At 50.8% G+C, this 23066-nt stretch overlaps 1 protein-coding gene across 5 annotated transcripts; it reads right to left on the bottom strand.

Moving 5' to 3' along the window:
* Nucleotides 1–458: 458 nt before the first annotated feature.
* TMPRSS6 (transmembrane serine protease 6) lies at nucleotides 459–21719 on the bottom strand. 5 transcript variants are annotated; one of them, XM_030041317.2, is made up of 18 exons: nucleotides 20925–21719; nucleotides 19214–19370; nucleotides 18896–19038; nucleotides 18634–18701; nucleotides 17208–17392; nucleotides 14428–14469; nucleotides 13277–13481; nucleotides 12783–12919; nucleotides 12094–12206; nucleotides 11504–11613; nucleotides 10305–10450; nucleotides 9244–9342; nucleotides 7110–7223; nucleotides 6712–6828; nucleotides 5772–5940; nucleotides 3632–3903; nucleotides 2233–2369; nucleotides 459–1530 (listed from the first exon to the last, which is right to left on the bottom strand). In XM_030041317.2, the coding sequence occupies exons 2-18, from the start codon at nucleotides 19368–19370 to the stop codon at nucleotides 1372–1374; spliced, it is 2373 nt and encodes a 790-aa protein (XP_029897177.1). In that variant the 5' UTR covers nucleotides 20925–21719; the 3' UTR covers nucleotides 459–1371. The 5 variants fall into 5 exon arrangements, with proteins under 5 accessions (XP_029897177.1, XP_029897178.1, XP_040985608.1 ...); XM_030041318.2 differs by having other exon boundaries at nucleotides 21026–21719; XM_041129674.1 differs by lacking the exon at nucleotides 20925–21719 and adding an exon at nucleotides 20553–20917.
* Nucleotides 21720–23066: the final 1347 nt, after the last annotated feature.

The following is a 23066-nucleotide window of genomic DNA, read 5'->3' as shown; positions in this document are numbered from 1 at the left end:
CGCCTCTCGTTTCAAGTGGCAAAAATTTGGTGCTGGTAGAAGCGGGTGGGAGCTGGAGAAGAGGAGTTTGGATTTGTCACCTGGAGTCATCAGAAGCTGCTTGTGCGGCTCCTGTCTTCTGGAGGCTGGAGGGACCTCCCAGTGCATCTGGGCTGCATCCCCACTGCAGGCAGCTGGGCCACAGAGCAGGTTTGCTTATGGGTATCTGCACCCCTAAATCATAACAATAAGGGAGGGCCACCTATCTAGCCAGTGTAGTGACCCCACTGTGCCTGGGGGACAGCTGAGAGGGAGGGCAGGGGTGTGGAAACTTTTGCCAGTTGCCAATGCCAGGTTTGGAGTTTGGTCAAAAAGATACAAACCCCAAGATAATTTTTATCAGAGTAAGGCAAACTAGGGCCAAAAAAAATCCTCAAATTAATTTTATTTCTGATTCCAGAGAGTCACCCATTATATATATCTACACACACACATATATATATGTATATCTTTAGTAAAAAAACCAAACCCATAGCAGTCACTGTGTAAGCACTGTGCCCTGAAGCCTTCTCCTTCACCTCCTGGATTATCTGAGTTAGGAGATGGAAGCAGTCGAGGTGCCCTCATATTAAAGGTATTTAGAAGGGCTGAGGGAAGGGGATGGGGGGCTGCTCCAATGTTTTTATTGAGGGCCGGGGCCTTTCCCTGAGGAAAGTGCAGTGATGGAGGCTGGGTGCTGCTCCATCAGGGGGGCACAACACACGCTTGCAGAGCGTGATGCTGGATTTGTGCCTGGGAGTCAGTGAGACGTGAAGAGTTGCCTGGCTGAGCTGAATAGCACACTGAACAGCACATGCTGGCTAAGAAAAGAAGCAATTAGGGAGATGGAAGAGGAGGAGTGATGGGAGGGGAAGGGGGAAGAAGGACGAGCAGCAGGAAGGAAAAGGGAGGCAGATTGATTTCACAGTTACTGGAATCTCTAACTACATCAGTCACATTTTCTTTCAGCAAATGTTCCAGCGTAAGGTTGTGGCTGAATCACATGGTTCATGGCAAGTTCAACTTCCATCATTCCTTTTCTCAGAAACCATCAACTTGGGACCGTTGCTGTGTGTCATGTCATCGTCCGCCCCCCCCCCCCCAGCTTTTTTGGATGGATGGCCTAAAAACATCTTGGGATGCTCCCCGGGAAGCACTGAGTGGGAAGAGGGTCTGCCTGCTTTTCTCTACAATCCCCACGGCAGGCTTCTTTTACCCCACTCAGAAGAGCATCCTGGGGCTGACAACATCCCATACAGAAACTCTCTTTCTCTGAGAGGCAAGTGAACAAGATCAGGAATGAGTACCATGTGAGTGTAAGTCTGATGGGGAGAAGGCAGAGATGCACTTTTCTCAGCTCATGGTTTGGTTCATCCAGCCCAGCACTTGAGTGATCCTGGTGTATACTCCATACTGATTTGGACGTGCGCATCCCATTCCCCAGCTGACTAAACCAGCCAGAAACCACCTGCCACTGGGTTCCTTGCAGGCCAGCGGACCTCCAGAATCACCCTAGAGAAAAGGAAAGAAAAATGGGGTGATGGTGATCCACCAGCTTCTCCAGCTGGATGATTACATTGGCTTTCAGTCCTGCTGTATGCAGGTTCCTGTATCCCCTCAACTCATGTGTGGGACATCTGCAACATTCCTTGTACCTTAGGCAGATGTCAAAAACAGTCTGCAGTGCAAACACCTGACCCATTGTTGCATTCCTTCATCATGCAAATTCCTCCCCCTTAGCCAGGTCCCAAGAAGCTGACAGCTCTATTGTTTCCCTCTGCTCCATGTGGCATTTCCAAATACATGGAGAGCAAGGAAGCTGGTGGAATTTAACCGGATACGTGGAGAGATGGGAGACAGAGGAATTCCTTGAGATTGATAGTGATAAAGGAACAGACAGGTAACTGTGTGTGACAGATGCTAAAGAGGCTGAGGGATAGGAGACTGATGTAGACAAGCGACTTGAAAATGGGAGGTAAAGAGTGGAGAATGGGCTGAAATGAGAAAAGGAGAAATTTAAGTGTATTTGGATCTTGTCTAAGGCAAGGATGCTGGGAAGAAGTGTTGTTGGCCACTTCGATCAGAGAAAGCGTTGGGGGAGTCAGGCATTTTATGGTCTTTTCACCTTCATTTCAGGCTATGGAGTGCATTTGGGAGACTTGGGACACACTCCACCTCTGCTAGTCAACCCTGATCCCACAACTCATCCATCACCTGGCAGGCGTCTTTCTTGCCCTTTTGGTACCCAGCACACAACATCCTGGGAGAAATCATGTAGTGATAGGCCTCGCTGCAGATGTCCTGCTGGATGAGCTGCACGTCCACCTTCTGCAGAACATTACTGATGTGCCCTGAGGGGTGAAGTACCAAAAGTAGTTCAGGTGAGCAATGGTGGAACTTCCCACTGTTTACTGTGATCCCCCAGCCCATGCCCATCTCACTGCATGCAGAAAGCTGCCATCTGAATTTCTGTTCTGCTCTCCACTGGCATCACTGTCTCTGACTTTCAGCCAAGTACTTCACCTGCATGGAAGGAGTAACATTCCCCTTCAGTCCCTTTCCCTACAGGGATATGTTGTGGGTACTTCAGCTTTTGGGACAAGGTGGATTCTGGTTTGGCGAAACCTCTGGGATGTCAGAGTTTTGGGCTTGCTTCTCATTGAAATGGGCGTTAAGCTCTTCCAGCTAAGCATACAAACCAGGAATGTCCCGTTCTGGATAGATCCCTGAGTGTTTCCATTTAGGAAGCAGCTGGAGCAAGCGTGTGAGTGAGTGAAGGCACTAAGCTGACCTGGGTGAGCACATCTGTGTTCCTGTGCCATGCACTACTAGAGCACAGCTTGGACCTGTTTTGCTGGCCCTATGGGGAGGGAATAGGGAGGGTCCATACCCATGCAGCTAAACTCTTCCTCACAAACCAGAATGGACTCATCCACACCACCCCATGGGGACAAGTCTTGGCCCATCCTGTCCCCCAGCAGTGTGGGTGCTATGTGGTCAAAATGGTCAAATGGCACCAGGGCACATACTAACAATTAGACAGCGTGATCCTCAGGGGACAGCTCCCATTGAATTTACTAGTACGGGGGTTGCTGGGGGGACCCAGGTCCTAAGGTCTTTGACATGGGGAAAATGTTGCTGCAGGGGCCACAAACAGGTGTCCCCAGGAGACCCAGTCCGGGTTTGATGAAGAGCAGGTTTTTTTATCTCAACTCTCTCCAGTCAGACACTGTCCCTGGAGAATGACCCAACAGGATCCCACAAGTCTACATAAGCATGGGGTTGGGCTTTGGGACTGGGGCTGCTCCATGCTGTGACCATGGCTGAAGAGCCACTACGTAGACCCATAATTCCTGACGGCTATTCTAGTCTTTGGATGAAGGAACACATGCTGTCCCCATATAGATTACTGGACTCTCATGCCTGCCCCTCCAAATGAGGTTTCAAGGCACTCAACAGGTAACTTTGGTCAACCCGTGACCCAAAATCAAAGGGGGTGAAGGAGGCATAATGCTTTGGGGTGAACAGAAGCCTATTCTGCCTACCCCACATCTGAAGCTGTTTCTGCCTTGGCTTTGCTACAGTAGGCCACCAGCAAAGACCTTGCACCTACCGCCTTCCTTGAGGGCTCCCCAGCCAGTGATCCAGCAATGAAGACCAGGCTCAAAGAGGTGAGAAGGAGCAGGCAAGCAGATGGGCTGGATTAAGGGCGAGATGATCACAGGATGGTCCAGCTGGAGCAGGGCCACATCATAATCGTGGCTATCCTCCTCGTAATAAGGGTGGAGGAAGAGGCGGATAACCTTGAAGGACACCTCTGTGTGGCTGGTGGCATTCTGCAAATATTTGCCCAAGTAAACGGTCCATATGGAGGCGGAGGCCAGTCTGTAGGATGCAGCAGAGAAGGTAACTCATCACATGAACAGAGAAGGATGGGCAGAGCCTGGCTGCTTCTGTCACAGCCTTTTGAGGAGTCTCTGATATGGATGATCATCTCCCTCAGAGGGGCCTCTATTTTTATTTGGCTACTGATTTCAAGAAACTAGGTGGGACATCTCTGATGCCTTGACATGCCTGTACAGCGGGAACAAGTTTGGGCAGACACTCATACACACAGGCAACTTGCTCATATTTGCTTGTTTGCTAAGATTTGCTTATTTTCCTTAGCAAAGCAGGCTAAAAGGTGTATGTAGGTTAGGCCAGCAAGTGAGGTCTATGATAGGGCAGAGCGCAAGAGCTGAGCTGGTGAAGCAAAGCTGCAAGGAGAAGGAGACATGGAGAAGGGGAGCAAGATCTGAGAAATTTCTAAGAGGGAGTGAAGTGAGAAAAGCTCAGAGGTGAGGGTGTTAAAAGGCATGACAGCCCTTTACAGAAGCAGAGGCGAAAGCCTAACAAGGTGACATCTTTGAGAACAGAACAGCTAAGAGCCAACAGCCAAGGGACAGCCTGTCTCCAGCAGGAGGGTGAGGAGCAGAGGGGAACTTGCCCTTGCCCAGAGCAGGAGGAAGCAGGAAAAGGGCTGGTTTTAGACTCAGACTCATGTCCACCTTTTGCCTTACACGTGCCGTTTTCTCCCACCCTGCCCCTCTGGGTGCAAAAATCTCCCTGGTTTGGTTTGACCATCTCTCTTGATCCAAATTCTCCTTCAGGACTCACCTCCATCCTATTGCCCGCACAGGCTGCTGCCCATAGCACGGCCCACTCCAGGCTGCTGTTGTTCTTCTGCTCCTCTTTTTTAAACCCCACTTCTTATCTCTCACACCACTTAAATTCTCTCCCTGACAGGCACACACATATGCCATCTAACAGGGCTGTGCTATCTCCATCCATCCTGCATTGGGACACTCCAAAACGGCCAAATTCAGCCCGCATGGACCAATTGAAAAGCCTGCTCCCAGTGCTGGTGGGCTTCCTTGCAGGGTTGTAGGGCACAGGTGGGAGCAGGGTGAGGTGATAAGCGTAACTGCAAAGCAACCCCAGTCCTACCAAGGCTGGTGTCACCATACTGAGGATGTCCAGCAGCTCCTCTTCCCTCAGCTCGCATAGCATCAGGAGGGAAGGGCGGCCATGGAAGTCCAGCAGTAGTAGGTGGGAATGTGGGGGATCCCCACTGGCTCACTGATAGAGGAAAAGGGGAGTTCGGAGGAGAAGAAGACTGGGCCTGAGGGTGCACACTCCTTCCCCCACCCAGCCCTGTCGCTCAGTACAGCTGTGGACCTTCCTCCTGCTTACTTCTTCCCAGTTTGAAAGAATGAGGCGAACCCTCCCTGATCTGTATGTTACTGCTGCTGTTGTGGTACGTACACCGGGTGGAAGGAACTGGGGGAGAGACCGGGTTTCCTCCTGAAAGGGCAGACCCTGGGGGTGGGCAGCGTGGGACCCAAACAGCACCCTCCACAGGTAACGCTATCCTGGCCCCCTCCTAGCACACGCTGACACCTCCATGGTTGTGACAGCACGGAGACAAGCCAGAGCCAAAGCAAAGGTGGAGCTGTGAAGTGTCTTCCACTACCATTGCCTTCCCAAAGCTGCCAGCACTGCCCCTTTTTCCCTGCATGCACACCCAAATACTAATGCTTGTATCCATATCCCTTTCTCCAGCTCCAAGCCATGCAGAAGCATGGCACGGGTGCCAGATGAGAGGTGCGGCTGTCCTGGGACATTTTTACAAGCCAGATGACCCTCCCATCATGCATGACACAGAAAGCAATGCAAATCCTTCTTCTGTCCAGCACCCTCCCCTCTCCATTTACCTCTCATCCTGGAAGCAGTGCGCGGCTGAGACCACCCAGCGGTCAGCAATAAGTGTTCCCCCACAAATGTGGCGTCCCCGAACTTGCAGGCTGGCCTGCCACGGCCATTCCCCTTCCACAGAATTCGCACCACCCACGATCCTGCTGAGAGGGGCTTGCAGACCACAGTCTGAGGACAAGACACAGCAGGTACTTCAGGGGAGGAAGGGAACGTGATATGCTCTGCCTGCCCTTCCTTTCCAACTTAATTGACTGAAGAGTTTCACCGCTAATCCCTTGCCTTCCCCAGCCGGCAGATGCTTTATGGACTGTCCAGGACAGGTCTAGCGAGCGCTCCCTCGCAGCGTGTGCCCCCACTGATGCCTGCACAGCCTTACCCCACCTCCAGCTGCAGCCTGGGGATGCCTTTGGGGCAGCACGCTGCCTGTGCTACCCGTTCTCCTGTCAGGGAACCCTCGCAGTCATTCCCTTTCGCTGCCCACCGAGGCTCCAGAAAAACCAAGCAGGGAAATCAAAACACAAGCTCTCTCCCTGCCAGTGACCATGCAGTCACGGGTGACTTCCCTGGCTGGAGCCCTGTAGGATGGCATTATTTCACAGAAGCCAGCATAGTGGTCCAACAGGCAGCCTGTGGGTAGGACCTGGCCTGTGAGACATGTCTATCTGGCTTGATGCCTCTGCCTGAAGGAGATGGGGAGCAGCTGGCCAAAGAACAAATCCCTGCTCACAGCTCAGCACAGAGAGCTGGCTCCTTGCTGCTGCCGCTGCCACTGCAGGATGGAGCAGTGGCACTGCTGCCGTGGGGCTGGGGTAGGGAGAAGGTGGTGGAACAAGGGAGGGTGGGTGCTTATGCCGGGGTGGTGGGGGGGAAAAGGGGTGACTTGCAGCTACGTGCCATCCTGAACCTGCCTGGCTGACGTGCGAGTGAGCATTTCCTCACCACAGCGCTTCTCGTCGGACAGGTCCTTGCAGTCTGCAGCAGTGTCACACAGGGGGTTTGGTTTCTTCACGCAGGTCCCATCTTCACAGCGGTAGGTGAAAGGACCGCAGGGGACCCCTGCGAAGAGGAAGAGGAGCTGAGGCTGAGGGAGGGCGGCAGGTTGTAGATGCAGCCTGAAGTCCTTTGAGTAGGGGGAAAAAGGCAACAGAGAGCTTGGGGGAACTCCATAAAGGATGACAGGGAATTTCCTGAGCAAACTTGGTCAGCTACAAACAGAGCAAACCTTGTGAGCAGGTCGGGCACGTGCCCTGACCTCACTAGAGGGAAGTACGCTACCGACAGCCTTGGCTCGAGCGTAGGGGAAGGTATTTGTCAGCCCAGCGCCGTCCCCTCCCTACCTTCACTGCACTGCTCTTCATCGCTCCCATTGATGCAGTCCAGCTGCTGGTTGCAGACCCTGCTGAACTCGATGCAAGTGCTGTCCTCGCGGCACTGGAACTTTGCAGGGCACACTGGGCAGGAGGGAAGCACCCGGGAATTAGGCACGCAAGACAAGGTGTAAGATGTGAGGTCAGGGTCCTAGGTGCATCAGTAGGCTCTGCAACCTCTTCCCCCACCTCATAATGTGTGCTTAAGACCAGCTCTGGTATAGTGCAGCTGTGTAGTCTTTGCCTGATCTATGTCGTAGGTATGTCTGCACCCTGTCTTACACTCTGCTGATGCTGACTTAACTTTCCTTGGCTTCTTGGCTTGGCCTCGGACCTGCCTCATCACTATGGACTTGTCTTGAGGTCACTGGACTCATCGGTTGACGCGGGTTGCCATCACCAGACCTGGTCTGCTTGCCTTGCTCAGGTTCTGTAGGACTGCGTCCTGACTGGTGAGGTCACTGTTCCTCCTGCCTTGCTGTCACCCTCAGCTCACGGGTCACCTTCCCCTACAGAGCAGCTGCTCCCCTTGCTCTCCGATAGCTGAGTCCCGAACAACAACGGATTCCTCAATGTCCACGAGCTCTGGTAGCTGCCTAGGATGGAGATGGTGCCTAAGGTGCCTCCCCATGACAGAGTTTGACTTCTGATTGTAAGTTTTCATAGCAGGAACTTGTCCTGTGTTTGTGTGTATCTATGTGCAACACCAAACATGGTGGGCTAGTACCTCCCAGGCGTTTTCTTACCGCAATGACTATAATTTCTTCAGTAATTAGCGTGAGGCTTCCAGGTGACTAAAGGCACATGCAGGTCTGAGGCAATGTGAACACTGATTTTAAAGACAGGGACTGTCCCGTACAGACATGGAGTGAATAAGCAGAGAAGCAACATTGGCAAGAGTATAAGGAAGGGAATCATGATGTTTCTGTTTTCTTTTTTGAATATAATGGGATGTTTGAAAACAGTGAGAAACAAATACTTTTTTTGTTCAGTCTTGGTCTGTGTTAACCTGTGGAACTGAATGACACAGGATATCCCTGGGGCCAAGAAGCTAATAGGATTCAAGAAGGGATTAGATATTCATAAGGATGCATTTGTATCCGTGCCTGCATGAGGGAAGCAAGCCCTGATGTCAGACAGCTGGATGATGGGACAGTGCACCGTCAGCAAGACTGCAGGCAATACAAAACCCAACCTCAGTGACCCTGTGAGAGCTCTCACATTTCCAGCACTGAATTAAAACTTCCTTGAGAAAGATTTCTCCTTCCTTTTACTTTAGACTTTTCTATACCTTCCTCTGAATCTTTCAGAACTGGTCACTATCTCCAGTGGTTCAGGGATCTTTCTGTCTGTGGAAAAACAGCTGTAAGGGACAACTAATGAAAAATCAGTGGTGGCAGCAATGTGACAAGCCCCCCAACCCCGGGATAGGAGGATAGATGAATTAGTTGTCATGCCTGAGCCTGAATAGCTATTCCTATGAAAACGGGACTTTGCAGAAGTCCCGGGATGCCGAGGATGGTGTCTGCATCAGCCCTAACTGCTGTTGGCATGCAGAACTGGTGGCTGATGGAGGACTTAGATGCTCCCAAACTGGAGTGCAATGTATGGGTGAGGATCTGTACAGATCGTGTGTCACAAACGGCCTGGGGGGGAGCGAGCAGGGCAGCAGGAGGGCCTGGGGAGGGGTGGGCAGGGTGGGAGGGCTGGGGGGGGGATGCTGGGCGGTATGACAGCAGAGGGGGCTGTAGCCCAGGGCTGAGGTTGATTGTAGGGGGAAAGCGGGACAAGGTGGGGGACAGCCTGGGCAGGGGGGCTTCTTTCAGGCTGCCTGGAGCTCTTGGTGCACGGGTACTAGGGGGTTCTCCCAGGAAGACTGTGCTGTGCGCGGGAGCAAGAAGAGTTGCTGCTCCTTCCCGAGCAGGCTGAAGCCATACGGCAGTGGGATGAGGCTTTTAAGGATGCAGAGGTTTAAGCCCCTAGAAGGGAGGTACAAGGTTGTACCTAGGCCAACTGAATCCTCCCCAGCCCTCCCTACCCTTGGAGGAGGAAGGGGCTATGTCCCGCTGAGACCAGGGACCAGCGGGGAGAAGAAATCACTCACCACAGTTTCTCTCATCCAGCCCATTGGGGCAATCTTTGATCCCGTCACAGGCCGGGACGCACAAGCCGTTCACAGAACACAGGAACTCCCCGGGACAGGCTGTGAAACCAGCAGAGAGTAGTTAGTCCCCAGTGACTGGAAACCTCCTTGCAACAGAGCACTGTGGCTTGAAAGTGGAGCGTGGAGCTGCACACCTTCCTGACCACACGCGTGCTGCAGCAGCGTGCTGCTGGCGTTTGCTGCGCTCCCCAAAATCTGGCACGTCATCTGCTCTGAACAAGGGCAAACAGAGCCAGGCTGTGCACCAGGGGAAGGGGGGCTTTTTCCCTGCTTCCCGTCATACCAATGGGCAAGAAGCCAGGACAACCGCCCGCCTGGCGTGCTATACCTCCGGTTTAGCACCGTTTCATGACTCTTGAATGCCGCGGGAAAGTTGAAACAGGTTCTTTGGAGTTGTTATTAAAACTTGGTGGGGGCCTTGAAGGAGTTGGTGTTAGACACGTGTTGGCGGGTGCACGTATTCAGGGACTGGTATGCGTTACGGGCACCCTTTAGGAAGGAGATGGAGAAACCTTGGAAAGACAGACTGTGGGCGTGCATTTGCATATGTGCGTTAGGTGTATTTGTGTGTGGTTTTATTTGTCTCTCACTTGCACGAATTCCAAGGTGAGCAGGAAACATCTCTCTGTAAGAGCTCTTATGATCTAAATAAAAGTCACTTCAAGCCGGAGATAGCCTCTCATTGAATTTCCAAGGCCAGTCCAGGATGTGGGCACGGGGGTGAGACTGCAGAGAACTCTCTGACCTTGGGTTTTGGCGCAAGGATGCTTTGGCAACACGAGGCAGGGCCACGTGCGCAGAAGCAGCTTCGCACATAAATGCCTCTTCTTTTTGGGCGATCGGTGGTGTGTGCGTCACTGATTTGTGAGCATGGGCCTGAAGGGCAGACGGCACTTAGGGCTCACGGGATGTGTCTTGTGTTTCTCCTAACACAAGCCAAGTGCGCAGGGGCTGCTGGTGGCTACCACCCTACTAAGGAGCAGGGAGTAGCCCGAACTTACGGTCAGATTGGTTGTACAGACTATAAGCTGCCTGTACACCAGGGCCAGTTAAGGAGATCTGTGAGGTGAAGGCGACGGTGATGTCAGCAGAGGACGTGACTGGGATCCGCTCAGCGTAGGCTTGCAGGGTCCGCAGGCCACACAACCTGAGGAGCAAACACAGGTGGGATGTGTCGGGCAGGGAGAGAGGAGAAGACAATAAAGTGGGACAAGGGTGCTCCGTGGGGATGGGGTGGGAATGGAGACACAGAGGCTGGATGGGGGGGGGGTGGAAGCCAGGAAGGCAAAATGCCTTCAGTATGGCATGAGATCCAGAGTCCAGGGTCACCCTACTATGTCTGGACATTTCCCACTTTCTGGGTAAGCGCTGAATTCAGGCCATGCAAAGTAATTCAGTTCTTATATTTATCTTCCCGAAGAAGCCATGTCGTAGAAACTGTGGCACTGACAGTTTAAGAGAGGAAGGCAGGGACAGAAAAAGTAGAAATCCTAAGCCAGGGAAACATAGCTTCTGGATCAGACCCTTCAGAGGAAAAGAAGTTTCCCCCAAAGGAGCAGTGGAGAGGAAATTAATGAGATGGGCTGGGGGAAGTTTTGGAGGGAAAGGGGGAATTTTGCAGTAAGTGGAAGGAAAAACAAAAGCCATAGCTCCATTCATCTTGGAGCCTGCTTTGAGGAGATGGGAGCGCAGCAGCTCTTGGTCCTTTGCACCTGAGCGGTGGTGGGCAGCAGCCCCAGCTACGGAGGGATGCTAATTTTGGGAAGTCTTGCAGGGGGAAGTGGCTGTAGTCAAAGCAGGAGGATATGGAGCTAGGCAGAAGATCTGTATGGAGGTGGATGCAAGGCAATGGCACACACAGATAATATTGCAGAGGTGGTGACAGGCAGATTTGCAAACACAGGAGACGTGGGAGGACACCAAGGTTACACACACAGGAGAAAACTAGGAAGCCTGATGCAAACAGCAAGACAGAGAAGGCAGGCTGGTAGCTCAAAGCGAATCTGTAAGAAGTGTGCTCATTGAGGAGCCTGTGAACAAGAGAGGCTGAAAAAGAAGCAGAAAAGCAAGAGGCACCAGCACAAACAGTGGCCACTGAGTGTGGCCTCCTCAGACCCGGTGGCTGAAGCGAGCAGGGAGCCTGCAGAGGTTTAATCCCAGGTGGGAAGTGAGAGACAGAAACCAGGACCCCAGCACACACCTTCTGTTCTGAATTATCCACTGGCCTTGGGTACAGGGCAGGTCATGCTTCTGTCTGCTGAGCGCGTAGGCGTCGAACCACAGGGTGACCCCGTAGTCGAGGGATGGGACCTGCAGGCAAGGGGGTCCAGAGCAGAGCGTAGACGGCTCCTGTGAGTGCTGCAGCCCACTCCATAGGACAGAAATGAGCAGGGTAGATGTGAAGGGGAGAGCTGCCAATTCGCACTTTGCGGGCCAGAAAGAAGCACCCTCTAAACGGGGGCCATGCCGCAGCCCGGGGTGACTCTGCTGCTGGTCTCAAAGCATGGTAATTCCTAGCAATTTCTCGCAAACTGGTTCTGCCTTGAAGAACTCCTCTGGAGACCAGATTTCAGATTCCTCCCCAGCTATGGCATCTCTGTGCCGGCATGCAATATTAGACTCTTTCCCCTTCAGAAACACACATTATGTGGAGGCTAGGCAGGCTGGCACCCTCTTCTTGCTTCTCATGATGATCTGACCGAGAGTACTGGCTGTAACCCACCCTAATGTGGGGAGTGCCAGAGGGGTTTCAGGGATGGGGTGGATGCTCTTGTGGGAGCTGGGTCTTACCGTCATGTGCCAGGTACACTGCGTGTTGGGTGAGTAGTAACTGGGGTAGTGTGGCGTGCCGATCTTCCCCTGCAGCTCCAGGCCCTCCCGCAGAGTTATATTCACTTCGCAGGCTGTAAAGGCAGACATTCAAAGCCGTGCTACCTGTCAGCTCAACCTCAGCCTGGGGATGCCATATACTCATCCCATTGTAGGAGGGGAGAAAAGGGCCTCTAAGGTCTGATGCTAAAGGTGACTGGGATGTTCCACCATCCCCCTTCAAGGGGCCATTTCTACCTGGCAAGACTTTTAGCCTCCTCTTCTTGTCCAGAGAAGGGTAATAGTAATGTATATTGCTGCTTTAGACTCTTATAATTAATTGACATTTATCTGCAAGTGCATCTAGACATGATGCCCAGGCCACATCTGGTCTGTCCATGCATGAGAGCTTGGCCTTGTCTTAAAGTATCACGATCACTCAGGCTCTGCTTGCCAGACCCCGGGCTGTAAAGCCTCGAGCCAGATGCTCATGTATGAGTCCAGGTGAGGGAGCAACATCTAACCTGCTTTTTACCGACCACCTCTGCCCTTGCAATCTAGAGTGAATTCTGCTCCTAATGGGGATGGAGCACTTCCAGGAGCTGTGATGTTGTAGGAAAGAACCTGTCTCCTTCCTATACCTATGGCTGCCCTCCTCCAGCCTTCCTCACCTTCCAGGGGCACCACCTGTGCTGAGAGGATGAAGGGGTCATAGTAGCTGTACATGGCTTTCTTCCACACAATGGCCATGACAGGGCCAGATGAAAGGACTTCCACAACGGGCTCCTGCCGGCTGCAGCCATAGATCCTCGGGGGAAGAGATAAAAGGATGGGGGTGAAGCAAGCAACAAACAAACGAAAGAGAAGAACGAGAGAGAGAGAGACAATGGAGGTCTGTGTTATCCACAGCACACGCCTGCTGTGAGGCACTAACTGAATCAAATAAAGGGCCAGCGGAGAGACAGCTCGTGCTGCTGTAATCTCTCAGACTGCACGGCTGGCTGTGTGATAGCCCACATCAGTGACTTCAGCTGATCAGCAAGAGGCAGGTTCTGCATCAAAGAGAATTTCCTCTGAGGTAGTCTAACACCTTCCCCTGCTGTGGCGTGGCGTGCCATCCTGCCCGGCTTCCCCGCCGTGCTCGCCTTGCTCGGAAGCTACCTACGAGGTGATGAGGTGTTTCTCCAGGGGCCCGGCTGCGTCGTACATAGCCAGGCGGTCCCTGCAGTCCGGGAGAGTCCACTCCAGGCGTAGCTTGATCATGTAGCCCTTCAGTCCGTGGAGGTGCCAGAGACAACTGGAGGCCAAGTAGTCAGGGCCCTCCAGCCTTAGGACGTCATCCTCCTGGACATAGCTGTACCTGTAGCAACCTGAATCCAGGGGAAGGATAAAGGGATTTAAACCTCGGGGTGATGTAAATGGAAGCAAAGGGGGGGCTTAGGGGTGGTTGTGAGAGAAATGAAGATAAGGGATTGTCACTTAGGATAGCAGTGTGAGCCCTATTTCAGGGTAAGGCTGACTCATCCCAGTAATCTCAGTTTACTTTTATATATGTTGTTGTGGCACCGGTCCCCTCGTACCGTTGCCTCGGTTTCTCCCTTTAAGAACTGTCCTCTCTTCCTTGATTAAACTGATACTACCTCAGGCTTTAAATATCAGCACAGTTATCTTCCACTGGCTTTATTTTCTTTTTCACCTCTTAACCCCATATTCTTCCTAGCTTTACATCTCCCTTGTCTGATTTCCAGGTTTCAGCAGGCTTCCAGACCAGGATTTTTGAGTAAAAATCAGCTTAGAGATGAGTTTCTAACAGCATATCTAGTGCAAGCTGCCAGCCACGGCACTTACAACACTGCCTGAAATTACTAAAAGCATCTTCAAACATCGCTAAGACAACAGACTCCTAAATGACTGACAGCACATCCAGTGCAGAGCTATGGAGAGAAACCCCCACCCCACTCAGCAGAATTTCATGGGGCCTGGAATTAGCACTGTTGCACCAGTACACCAAGCTATTTGACATGACTCGTTAGGACAGGGATATGATAAGGTGGCTGCACTGCCCCTGGGAGCCAGTATCTCTGCATAGTGGTGTGCTACTGGGGCAGAGGCGTCAGGATGCTCAGAGCAGTCCAGCACATAGCTGCGTCATGGAGTTTGGGTCTGACCAAGCAGCGGCACTGGTGCTCCCTTGCTACTGTTCTCATCTCCCCTTCCCAGGATTCACAACTCCAGGAAGCCAACAAGCTTTCTGTCCCCTGTAAAAATCCCTCCCGTAAAGTCACGAACTCAAAAGGAAAGGAAAAGATAGCCTACCCAGAGTGGATTTCAGCACTACTATGTCTTTCACACTGGATTCTGTTAGAAAGAAAATACATAAAGGAAGATAAACAAAAAGATAAACTGGTAGTATCTGAATGCTAGCTTGGCAGGTGATGACTCCTCTCCTTCCTCGGTGAATGGCTCGCTCACAACTTCAGCATGGGGCATCCTCCAGGTACTTCTCTGTCTGCTCTCAGGGACCTGTTTCAGTCATGCCTTCCCCACTCCATCTCTCTGGGAAATCTCTCTGGCCTCTGCCCCAAATCCAACAGCCACAATTCATGCTTTCCAGCCCACCATGGGCTTCTCTGCCTTTTTTCCTTGCCCATTTTCGTGTGCTATTCCAGGACCTCTTCCTCTTCCCAGAAAGGCTGGGCATTGCTTCAGGCAACCATCCCCCTCCTCTGCCAGCCACATCACAGGGCACAACCTCATTTCCCAGAGCCTTTGCCATCTGCTCACCCCTCCCCTGTTCTCCCAGTTTAAATAACCCTCACCAAAAAAGTATGGGAGTTACTGAGGGTGGGCAAGGAGGTCTTTTTTGATGACCACTGGTTGATGAGCTACTCAACATCCTTATAGAGTCCACCTCTGGAGAAGGCAGATGCAGAGAAAGCCACCATCAAGGACTACAAATCTGTGCAAAACAGAGTCACAGAGTGGACAACACTTTTAGGAGAGCTGGGCTTTGCTCCAGCCTCCCAGCTGAACTGGAAGTGGCCAGAGATCAGGTGCTACTGGGAATAATTGCCAAAATAAAAGGCACCATGAGGTCAGCTGGGTGTGAGAATTGCTGTTGGGGGCTTGCCTGGGTCAGGGCTTTGGTCTTTTGTAGCTCCTAAGCAAAGCTTGCAATGCTGTGGGGAAAGCTGAGCAGTTTTGTCATGGCAAAAACAGATGTTGTGGAAAAGATGATCTTGCAGGCATAAAGCAGGCTCCTAGAGGAGCTCATGTGCTGTAGGGAAGGACGTATGCTGAGCTGATATTAAGTATTCTTTCATCTGAAGGTAATAAAACTGAGTTCCTGTATGGAGAAGGAAGTCCTGAAACTCTTCGGGGCAAAGGGGAAGCTAGTGTCCTGGGGCGAGTGTAGGTGTTAGTAAAAATAAAGCGCTGGAGAGATTGGAGAGGTTCCTGCGCTAGTCAATGGTTTACAGCTCTGTGTCTTAAGGCAGGCTGCAGTGAGACTTAATGTTTAGAGCTAAGGAGGTCAGCAAATGAGTCTGTCAGAAAGCAATGAAGTGCTAATGACTTGCTATTAGCTAGCTATTTTTTCACTCCAATTTTACAGAGCAAATGATGCCAGAGGTTGTCACTGGCTTGAGGTCACCCTGGCCCAGCAGTATAAGAGGTTTCTGGCTTTTGCCTTAGTTGCTAGACTGTGCTTCTGACTGGAGAGGGAGGCGGAAAGGACTAGGGAAAGCAGAAGGAGCTGGAGAAACTACAACTGGTGTGTTAATTCCAAAATAGAAAGAAGTGTGATCTGCTGAAATGAATAAAAGAGTGAAACAGATGTGAAGGGAATAAGAGGGAACTGGGAACAGCTAGAAGAATGGCACCATCATTTTTATTTGTTTATGAGTTACATTATGAAGTGAGTCAATAAAGGGAAAATGCTAGATGGGCCGACTTGGAAGCATTTAGCATATTATCTTATGATATCTTTCTTAAGAAAGTTAATTCAAATTGGCTGAGCATAAGGTCTGGTATGCTGGAAATAAATCATAAACAGAAGTAAGTGACTAATGGTAACTGCAGGAGGAGATGTCTTCAGGAGATGTTATTGCAGCTTCAGAATAAGATCTTAACACGATGGTCTGGATGAGGGAGTGAAAATAATTTTGAGGGAATCAAATTTTCTTTGGGGACACCAACAAAATGACCCCCAAAACAAAACAGTTAAGATGTGGAGGGAAGGGTTAAAAAAAATATGGGTGGTATATATTAAAATAAGATTCACCTTAGAAAAATGCAAGATAACATGTCTGGGGAAAAAAACTTGGAGATGTCACATTTCCTAGGAAGAAGAAACTTGGAAATGAGAGTCCCAAGGGGAGAGAAGAAACACAATGTATTTTAAAACCTGTGAGGTTTGGAGCTCTGTAAGAGGGATCAGATCAGGCTGAGAAGTTAAGTCTCATTATAAAGACCAAATACAAATTCCATTGGACTTGGACGCGTTGAATATAGACACATTCCTAGTCCTTTATCTAACCTATTTTAAAGCAGTTCTGTAGGGGTGGCTTTTTAAACAGGCTGTGATCTTCACTGTGGGCAACAATAAATAATCCTCAAAATTGTATGTCAAGAACAGAAGTGGCAACAATGCTTTGTCTCAGAGGAAGACTAGTGGTGAAAGTAGCCTGGAATAATCTCCCAAAGGAAAGTAGGAAACCTAATTGCTTGCTATTTTTTGAGCTGAGCTGATCAAAGTCATGACCTGTGTAAGATCTTACTCCACCGAAGCCAAAGCTGATGGGAGAAGGGGGAAAAAAAAAAGTTACCTAGCTGGTCACGGGCAGCTGTATCTCCACTAATCTTTAATCCTTCAAAGGAAGGATGTTTTTTTTTTTATCAGACTGCAGTTATCCTCTATCAGAAAGAAATATGTGTAGTTGTACCTCCTGATCCTCACTTTTTCCCTATCCTCTTCAGGTTTCCTCTGTCCCCTTCAGTAGTGACTTCTGGCCTTTTCTCCTAACCTCCCTTCAGCACCTTATAAATCTTGGAGCATTTCTAACTGCTCAGGCCACAGCTGAGCAGCCGGTACTTACCCAGAAGAACCAGCGAGTCTGGGTTGACCCTGTACTCCATCTGGTAGGACAGGCTGCCCGAGTTGTTGAAACTGGTGGAGAGCTCTTGGTGGAGCATTGTGTTTACCCTCTCAGCAGTCACCTCCTTCTGCTGACTCTCAGGGATTTGGAGGGCAAACCAGAAGAAGAAGGTCAGAGCTCCCTCCCTAACAGAGGAACAGCATGTTAAATATCTTCTCTCTTCCTCTCCAGAATCACTGGAGAGTCAAACCACAGAGATTAACCCCCCACTGTTTTTCCACAGAACAGACATATCGGTGTGGACTTTCCAGCTCACTGCTGTGACCCAGAGGAACCACTCCAGGTGGGGTAGGAGAGCTGCTACGTCCATGGTGCTAGTTAATGCTCGGTCCTTTTGGGGGAGAAAGCCATTTTATGCCATCTGGCTTTAGTGATGACCATATGTGGTCAAATTAATGTGATAATTAATCAAGACTGGTCTAATTAGTAGTCTCATTTCAGGTAGAAATGACCTTTGGTTACTACTGACCAGGGGTTGAAAAGAAACACTCAAGACTTCATTGTCTCACCTCCCAGTGGTGACAAGTGGATGATTTATGACTCAGTACCTTACCACAAGCCATTAATGCTGGGCAGGCTCAAGCTGCAGGAGACAGTGACTGGGAAAGCTCTGTTCAACCAGCTGGCAGAGAAAATTGGCTGGGGGAGGGGGAAGAGATGTTGAAACAAACCCTTGCTCAGTAAAAGGCTAGAGGAAGAATTGCAAGTGAAACTTTTCTTTCCCCAGTTGAAAATGGAGTTACATCAAAATTGGAATTTTTCTTAGCTGAAGGACAAATTTAGGGGTGTAGTTTTCCATGGAAAAAAATCAGAAGCAAATGTATACGTCAGTTTGGAAGTTATTCCTGCTTTCTTGATCTACTGTGATGACCTGCAAAGCTGTAGTCCCACATCTGTCCCATTCCACTGTTACCCTATTCCCAGGTGGACCATGCTTCTTGGCTGGAATACCTTTTCCACAGTGCATTCTGGCCTCTCCCTTCTGGTGCCTAGAATCAGGCTATAAAATGACTTTCTTGAATTAGACAAATTAATTTCCAGCTGCTTAGTTTCTACTGAGAATGCCAAGCCCAGGGTTTTTTTTTTTTTTTTAGTTCTTCCCAGTGAATTTTTTTCCTCTCTTGAACTTTTGCCTCTCTGAAAAATTTCTCAGTTTTGGCTTTTTCATCGTGAAATCGGATGAACATCAAAATATCCCCAGCTCTGTCATGCTGGAACCATTCTGCATCTGGACTGCCCAGCCTAGCTTAGAGCTCACGGTGGGGACTGCAGCAGTTTGTCATGGCCAGATTTCAGTGAAACCAGAGTACAATTGACTGGAAGCTTTCACACACGAACAAGCAAATATGCTGTGGGTGCTACTCACCCAAAGGCATACACTGTGCTCGAGTTGTAATATCGACCCAGCTCTGTGGCACGAATCAGTTCCTTCAGCTGCAACGAGAATGTCGTCGGATGACTATAGTGCAACGTTACAGTGGCAAAGGACCTATGGCCAACCCTATGTTTCATCCCTCTTGCTATACAGACCCACCAGGTCTGTCACTTGGATGCGGGTACCTGACCCCTTCCTCTTTTTACTCACTGAACTGCCTCAGGGCCAGCTCTGGTCATGAAATTGCCCTCACCATCTTCTGGAGCTTAGCTGACTCCAGCCAGAAGGCTCTGGACTCCACCTGCCCAAGGTCCGGGGAGTACTGGCGATTGAGGACCTGGAGGCTGCCGCAATAAAACCGCAGGGCGGCCGGTTCCAGGTGCCATGGTCTGTAGTCTGCCAACAGAAGACATTACTGAATTACCTTGCTGATATGTAGGAGAGAGGGGTTTACCCTTATGTACGAGCGTGTAAAGATCACCCAGAGTCACTAACGTGCTTTGGGCTGGGCATTGCCTTGACTACACCCCATCCACCTCCTGCGTGGGGAGAAAACTTGTTGAATTTTTACCTAGGAAATACCAGGTTGCTGCAGCAGCTCCAGCCAGCAAAAGAAAGGCTATCCCAAGGGGCACATAGCGGAGGCAATCACGTGAGTTAGTCTCCGATCCGTCCTTTGAGAGGGAGTTGGCGTCTTCTTCTTGTTCCTTGGCCTCCATCAGGGGCATCTAGTGACACAGCACACCATGGTCAGGCTGGGTTTTCTGCACCCCTTTACAGCTGTCTCTGGAGGTGCTCTGCCATCTCTGTGCTCCTCTCCCAAGATCTATAGCCCCAAGAGATCTGTGTGCTAACCACCAAAGACTTTGCTCAGTGCAAATGTGAGTAAAATTCCTATTTCAGTGGGAGACAGGCTTCCAGGACGCTGTCCTGTCTACGCCTCCTGGTAGTCCCTCAATTTTCAAAGGCATTCCCTGGGTTTTGCTTCTGCCAAAACCACAAATGAGTACAATAATGAATTTTTCCGGAGACAAAAGTGTTGTCCTCCCAGGCTGGGAATGGTTTTAAAGCTGATATTTTATTGACCTAGAAATCAATGCAAAAGAAAATCCGTGACCTCAAATGCGCACAGAATTTGCACAAAACAGCCACGGCCTAGGAGCCTGAACTTGCACTTTGCCTGCTGTGACATTTTGCTCTCGATCCCTAAAAGTAGGCGAGCCTTGCCATTCCCACCAGACCGTGTGTCCCAGGGCTAAGCCCATGCTGGCACTGACTCACTAGCTGAGCTAGTGAGGAGAGAGTATAACCTGAATAACATTCAGCCCTCTACCACCCTCCGCTTGTGCCAGGGGACACCTTCTGTCTTTCTTTGCCCCTCGTCTCACCCAGGCTGCTTCTTTTGCTTCCTCCTGACCGCTCCCCTTCCATCAGTCCCAGACTCTGAGGGTAAGAAATGCCATCACCCAAGAAAGCCACGTTAATCTTGGTTATCTCACCCACCTCCCTTCTCCTTTCCTCTGCCATCCCCGAGTGCATGGCTGCCCCCAAACTTTCTGTGTTTCTGTGGCTGGAGAGGAAAGGGATGTGAACATATCCACGTGAGAGGGCACAGAGGTCTTGGGGAATGCCCGTGCCCTGTCTACGTGTCTGTGAGTCGTCTTGGTGCCCAGTGGTGCGTGTGAGCGCGGGGGCGTGAGTGCATGGGAGGGATTTGCTGCAGATGTGGGAAGAGATATTTGGCCTCATGCTCATTTTAGCCTTTGTGGATGCCATGGAGCGTTCACACGATAGGGTCGAGTGGGCTTCTGGGTCTCCTTGCTTTCCCCCCACTTACTGAGCTCCAAGCCCTCCGGGCTGCCTTCCAACAAGGAAACACACTTGCAGAACGTAACTGCCAGGTAACTCACCCTGGAACATTAAACCCAGCTTGGTGAACATCAGCACTTGGACAATCAGCCGCACATCTGCTCGCTCTAACGCAGAGAGGCACGTGGTACGAACAGGCCCAGCACAGACTGCCCTCCCTTGCTTCTCGTGGGTCACCTTTCCGTGCAGCCCCTGGGGAGGATCTCCTCCCCAGTGAACCAGGTTGGGCGGTCCAGGAGAGCAAGGGCGCTTCTCCGCTATCGCAGCATCCCTTCAGAAACAGCAGGCACAAGCAAAGAACCGCAGACGGAGGGGCGGAGGGAGGAGGGCAGGAAGCAGCAGCAGCAGCAGAGTCTCTTTGTTAGAAGATTTGATGGTAGGCACCGGGGTTTCCCCCAGAGCTGCAGACCTACCTTTGAAGCCTGCTGCCGCCTGTGAAGCCTGGCCCACGCGCCCTACGCGAGCCAGCTCACACACGCACGGAGGCGGGGGAGAGAGGAGAACATCTATTTACCCAAGCTCAAAGTCTCCTCAGCGATCAATAACCTGATGCCATGTCCCTTCAGCTCGGCCTTTGTCCTGCCGCAATGGGTCAGCGCACCCCGTACAAGGGCTTTTTTCTCTTCTGAAATGGAGGTTTCGGAGGTTTGCAGGGGGAGAAGAGCTGCAGGCTGAGCAGGGGGAGCCTGGAAGACGTCAGGGTGGGAGCACCTCCAGCTGTGCAGAGGAGAACAACCCAGGAGGCTGGTGCAGATAGCTTACGTTGTCCTCCTCAAGGGACAGGGAGTTGCTGAGCAACTGCTGTATTTCTTAGCTACCCTCCTTGGTCCCATTGAAGGGAGAGGCAAAACGCAGGGTATGCGCTCCCCAGCGCAGGGATGGAGCAGATGCTGGCTGGCAGGTGTAGATCTCTTGAAGGAGGGAAGATGGCAGTAGACAGCGGGTCCCGTTACCACAGTGGTCATGCAGATAAAAGCAAAGCACAGCGTCTCTCAGTCCCGACCTGCAAGCGTCTCCCCGGTCTTCTTGCACTTCTCGCTGCCCAGTCTCCTGACTCTGGGCTCCCCGTGCTCTGTCGCACCGCCACTCACTCTTCCCTGCGGCATCTGCTTTTCTTCTAGCTCAAGGTCCTTCTCACCTACCTTGCCTGTACCACGTTCTGCTTACAGCCCCGCAGCTCTGTGCGTGCCCCTTTGTTTTTCACAAAAAGCAACCACGCTCCAGCTAGAGCAGAGTAAATAGAGTTATTCTGTCAATAAATGGGTGGAGGGGACGGGGACATGGACGACTCTTGACCTGAGGCTGAGCTCCAGCCAGTGGCATTGACCTGGGGCTGAGCTCATTTGGGCCAGGGCTCATTTGGGCTCATTTTGAGAGCTGGGCAGGGATAGCTGTTTTTAGCTCTGCCACTGGTTCAGGTTTAGTCTGGGACTGCAAGAAGACTAAAAGCCATTGCTGTAGTTGCCTCATGGTGGATTCTAATAGATAAATGTTAAATGTGGATGAAAAGCTGCAGTGTTTGACTGGGAATGTCAGCGTGGTTATCCCAACTAACTCATTGCTGTACATATGGGAAACTGAGGCATGCAATGACAATAAGAAATGCTTTCAGAACTGCTCAAGAGATTTAAAAGACCAAACTTCACTTTCAAAAATTACTTTGAGCCAAAATTTCCCCAGATAACTGGGGACTAGCTGCATCTTTAGGCATATATGTGTTCGTATATGCTTTTCCCAAGCTTACACTATGAGGGCTTGACACAGTGGGTCAGAAACCAGCTGAGGGTATTTCCCAATGCCAGAGACCTTACTTTTTTGTATCCACCTTTCCTGTAAAGAAGCATCCTCCTCTGGTGTTTTCAGCTGAACAAAAAGTATAGAATCTCAATCTGATCTATCTAAGCAAGCATACCACATCTATCACCACAGGCTTTTGAATCAACCAAGGACCCAAAACCTTGATCAGATCTGACTTCAGAGGAATACCTGTACTGCAAGTACCCTTTACTTTCTGCTTCTCCACAGTAAAAAAAAAAGAAGGAATGTGGGAGGGGGCTGAGAATGATGTTGCCTATTTATGAACAAGGTATCTTGGAAAGAAGGAGATGAGAGAAGTGACAGCTATCTTTGCTGCCTCCGGGCTTAAGATAAAGAAAGGACTCATGCCTGTGGCTGTTAGCGCAATATTTTCCACACCGTGCTGGCATTCAGCTCTGGTTTTCCTCTGGTACTGATGGACACCGTAGTAGCGTCTTTCTGTGGTTTTTGCGAACCACACACTGCGCATTCGCATCGGCTTGAGAGGGGACCGCTCCCCATGTGACATTTCCAAAGAGCTCTTGGGGACCCAGCAGAGAAAGGGCCCCGTATCACTGAGAGTGTTATGCCTTTGGTATTCACAACCTGGGTTACTCACATATGAGCCCACATGATCTTGTCTTCCTGGAAGAAAGGTCCGGTTATCGTCAGATCTGATGTCGAGCACTTCCTGCTGCAGTGTGTCACACATTCACACCCAGCGTGGCTGCAAATGCAGTGCTAACAGCTTGCCAGCT

Source organism: Aquila chrysaetos, chromosome 17 (genome assembly GCF_900496995.4).
Source record: "Aquila chrysaetos chrysaetos chromosome 17, bAquChr1.4, whole genome shotgun sequence".
Lineage (NCBI taxonomy): Eukaryota > Metazoa > Chordata > Aves > Accipitriformes > Accipitridae > Aquila > Aquila chrysaetos.
Note: the sequence above shows the minus strand (reverse complement) of the source record. Positions and strands in the feature narration are given on the sequence as shown.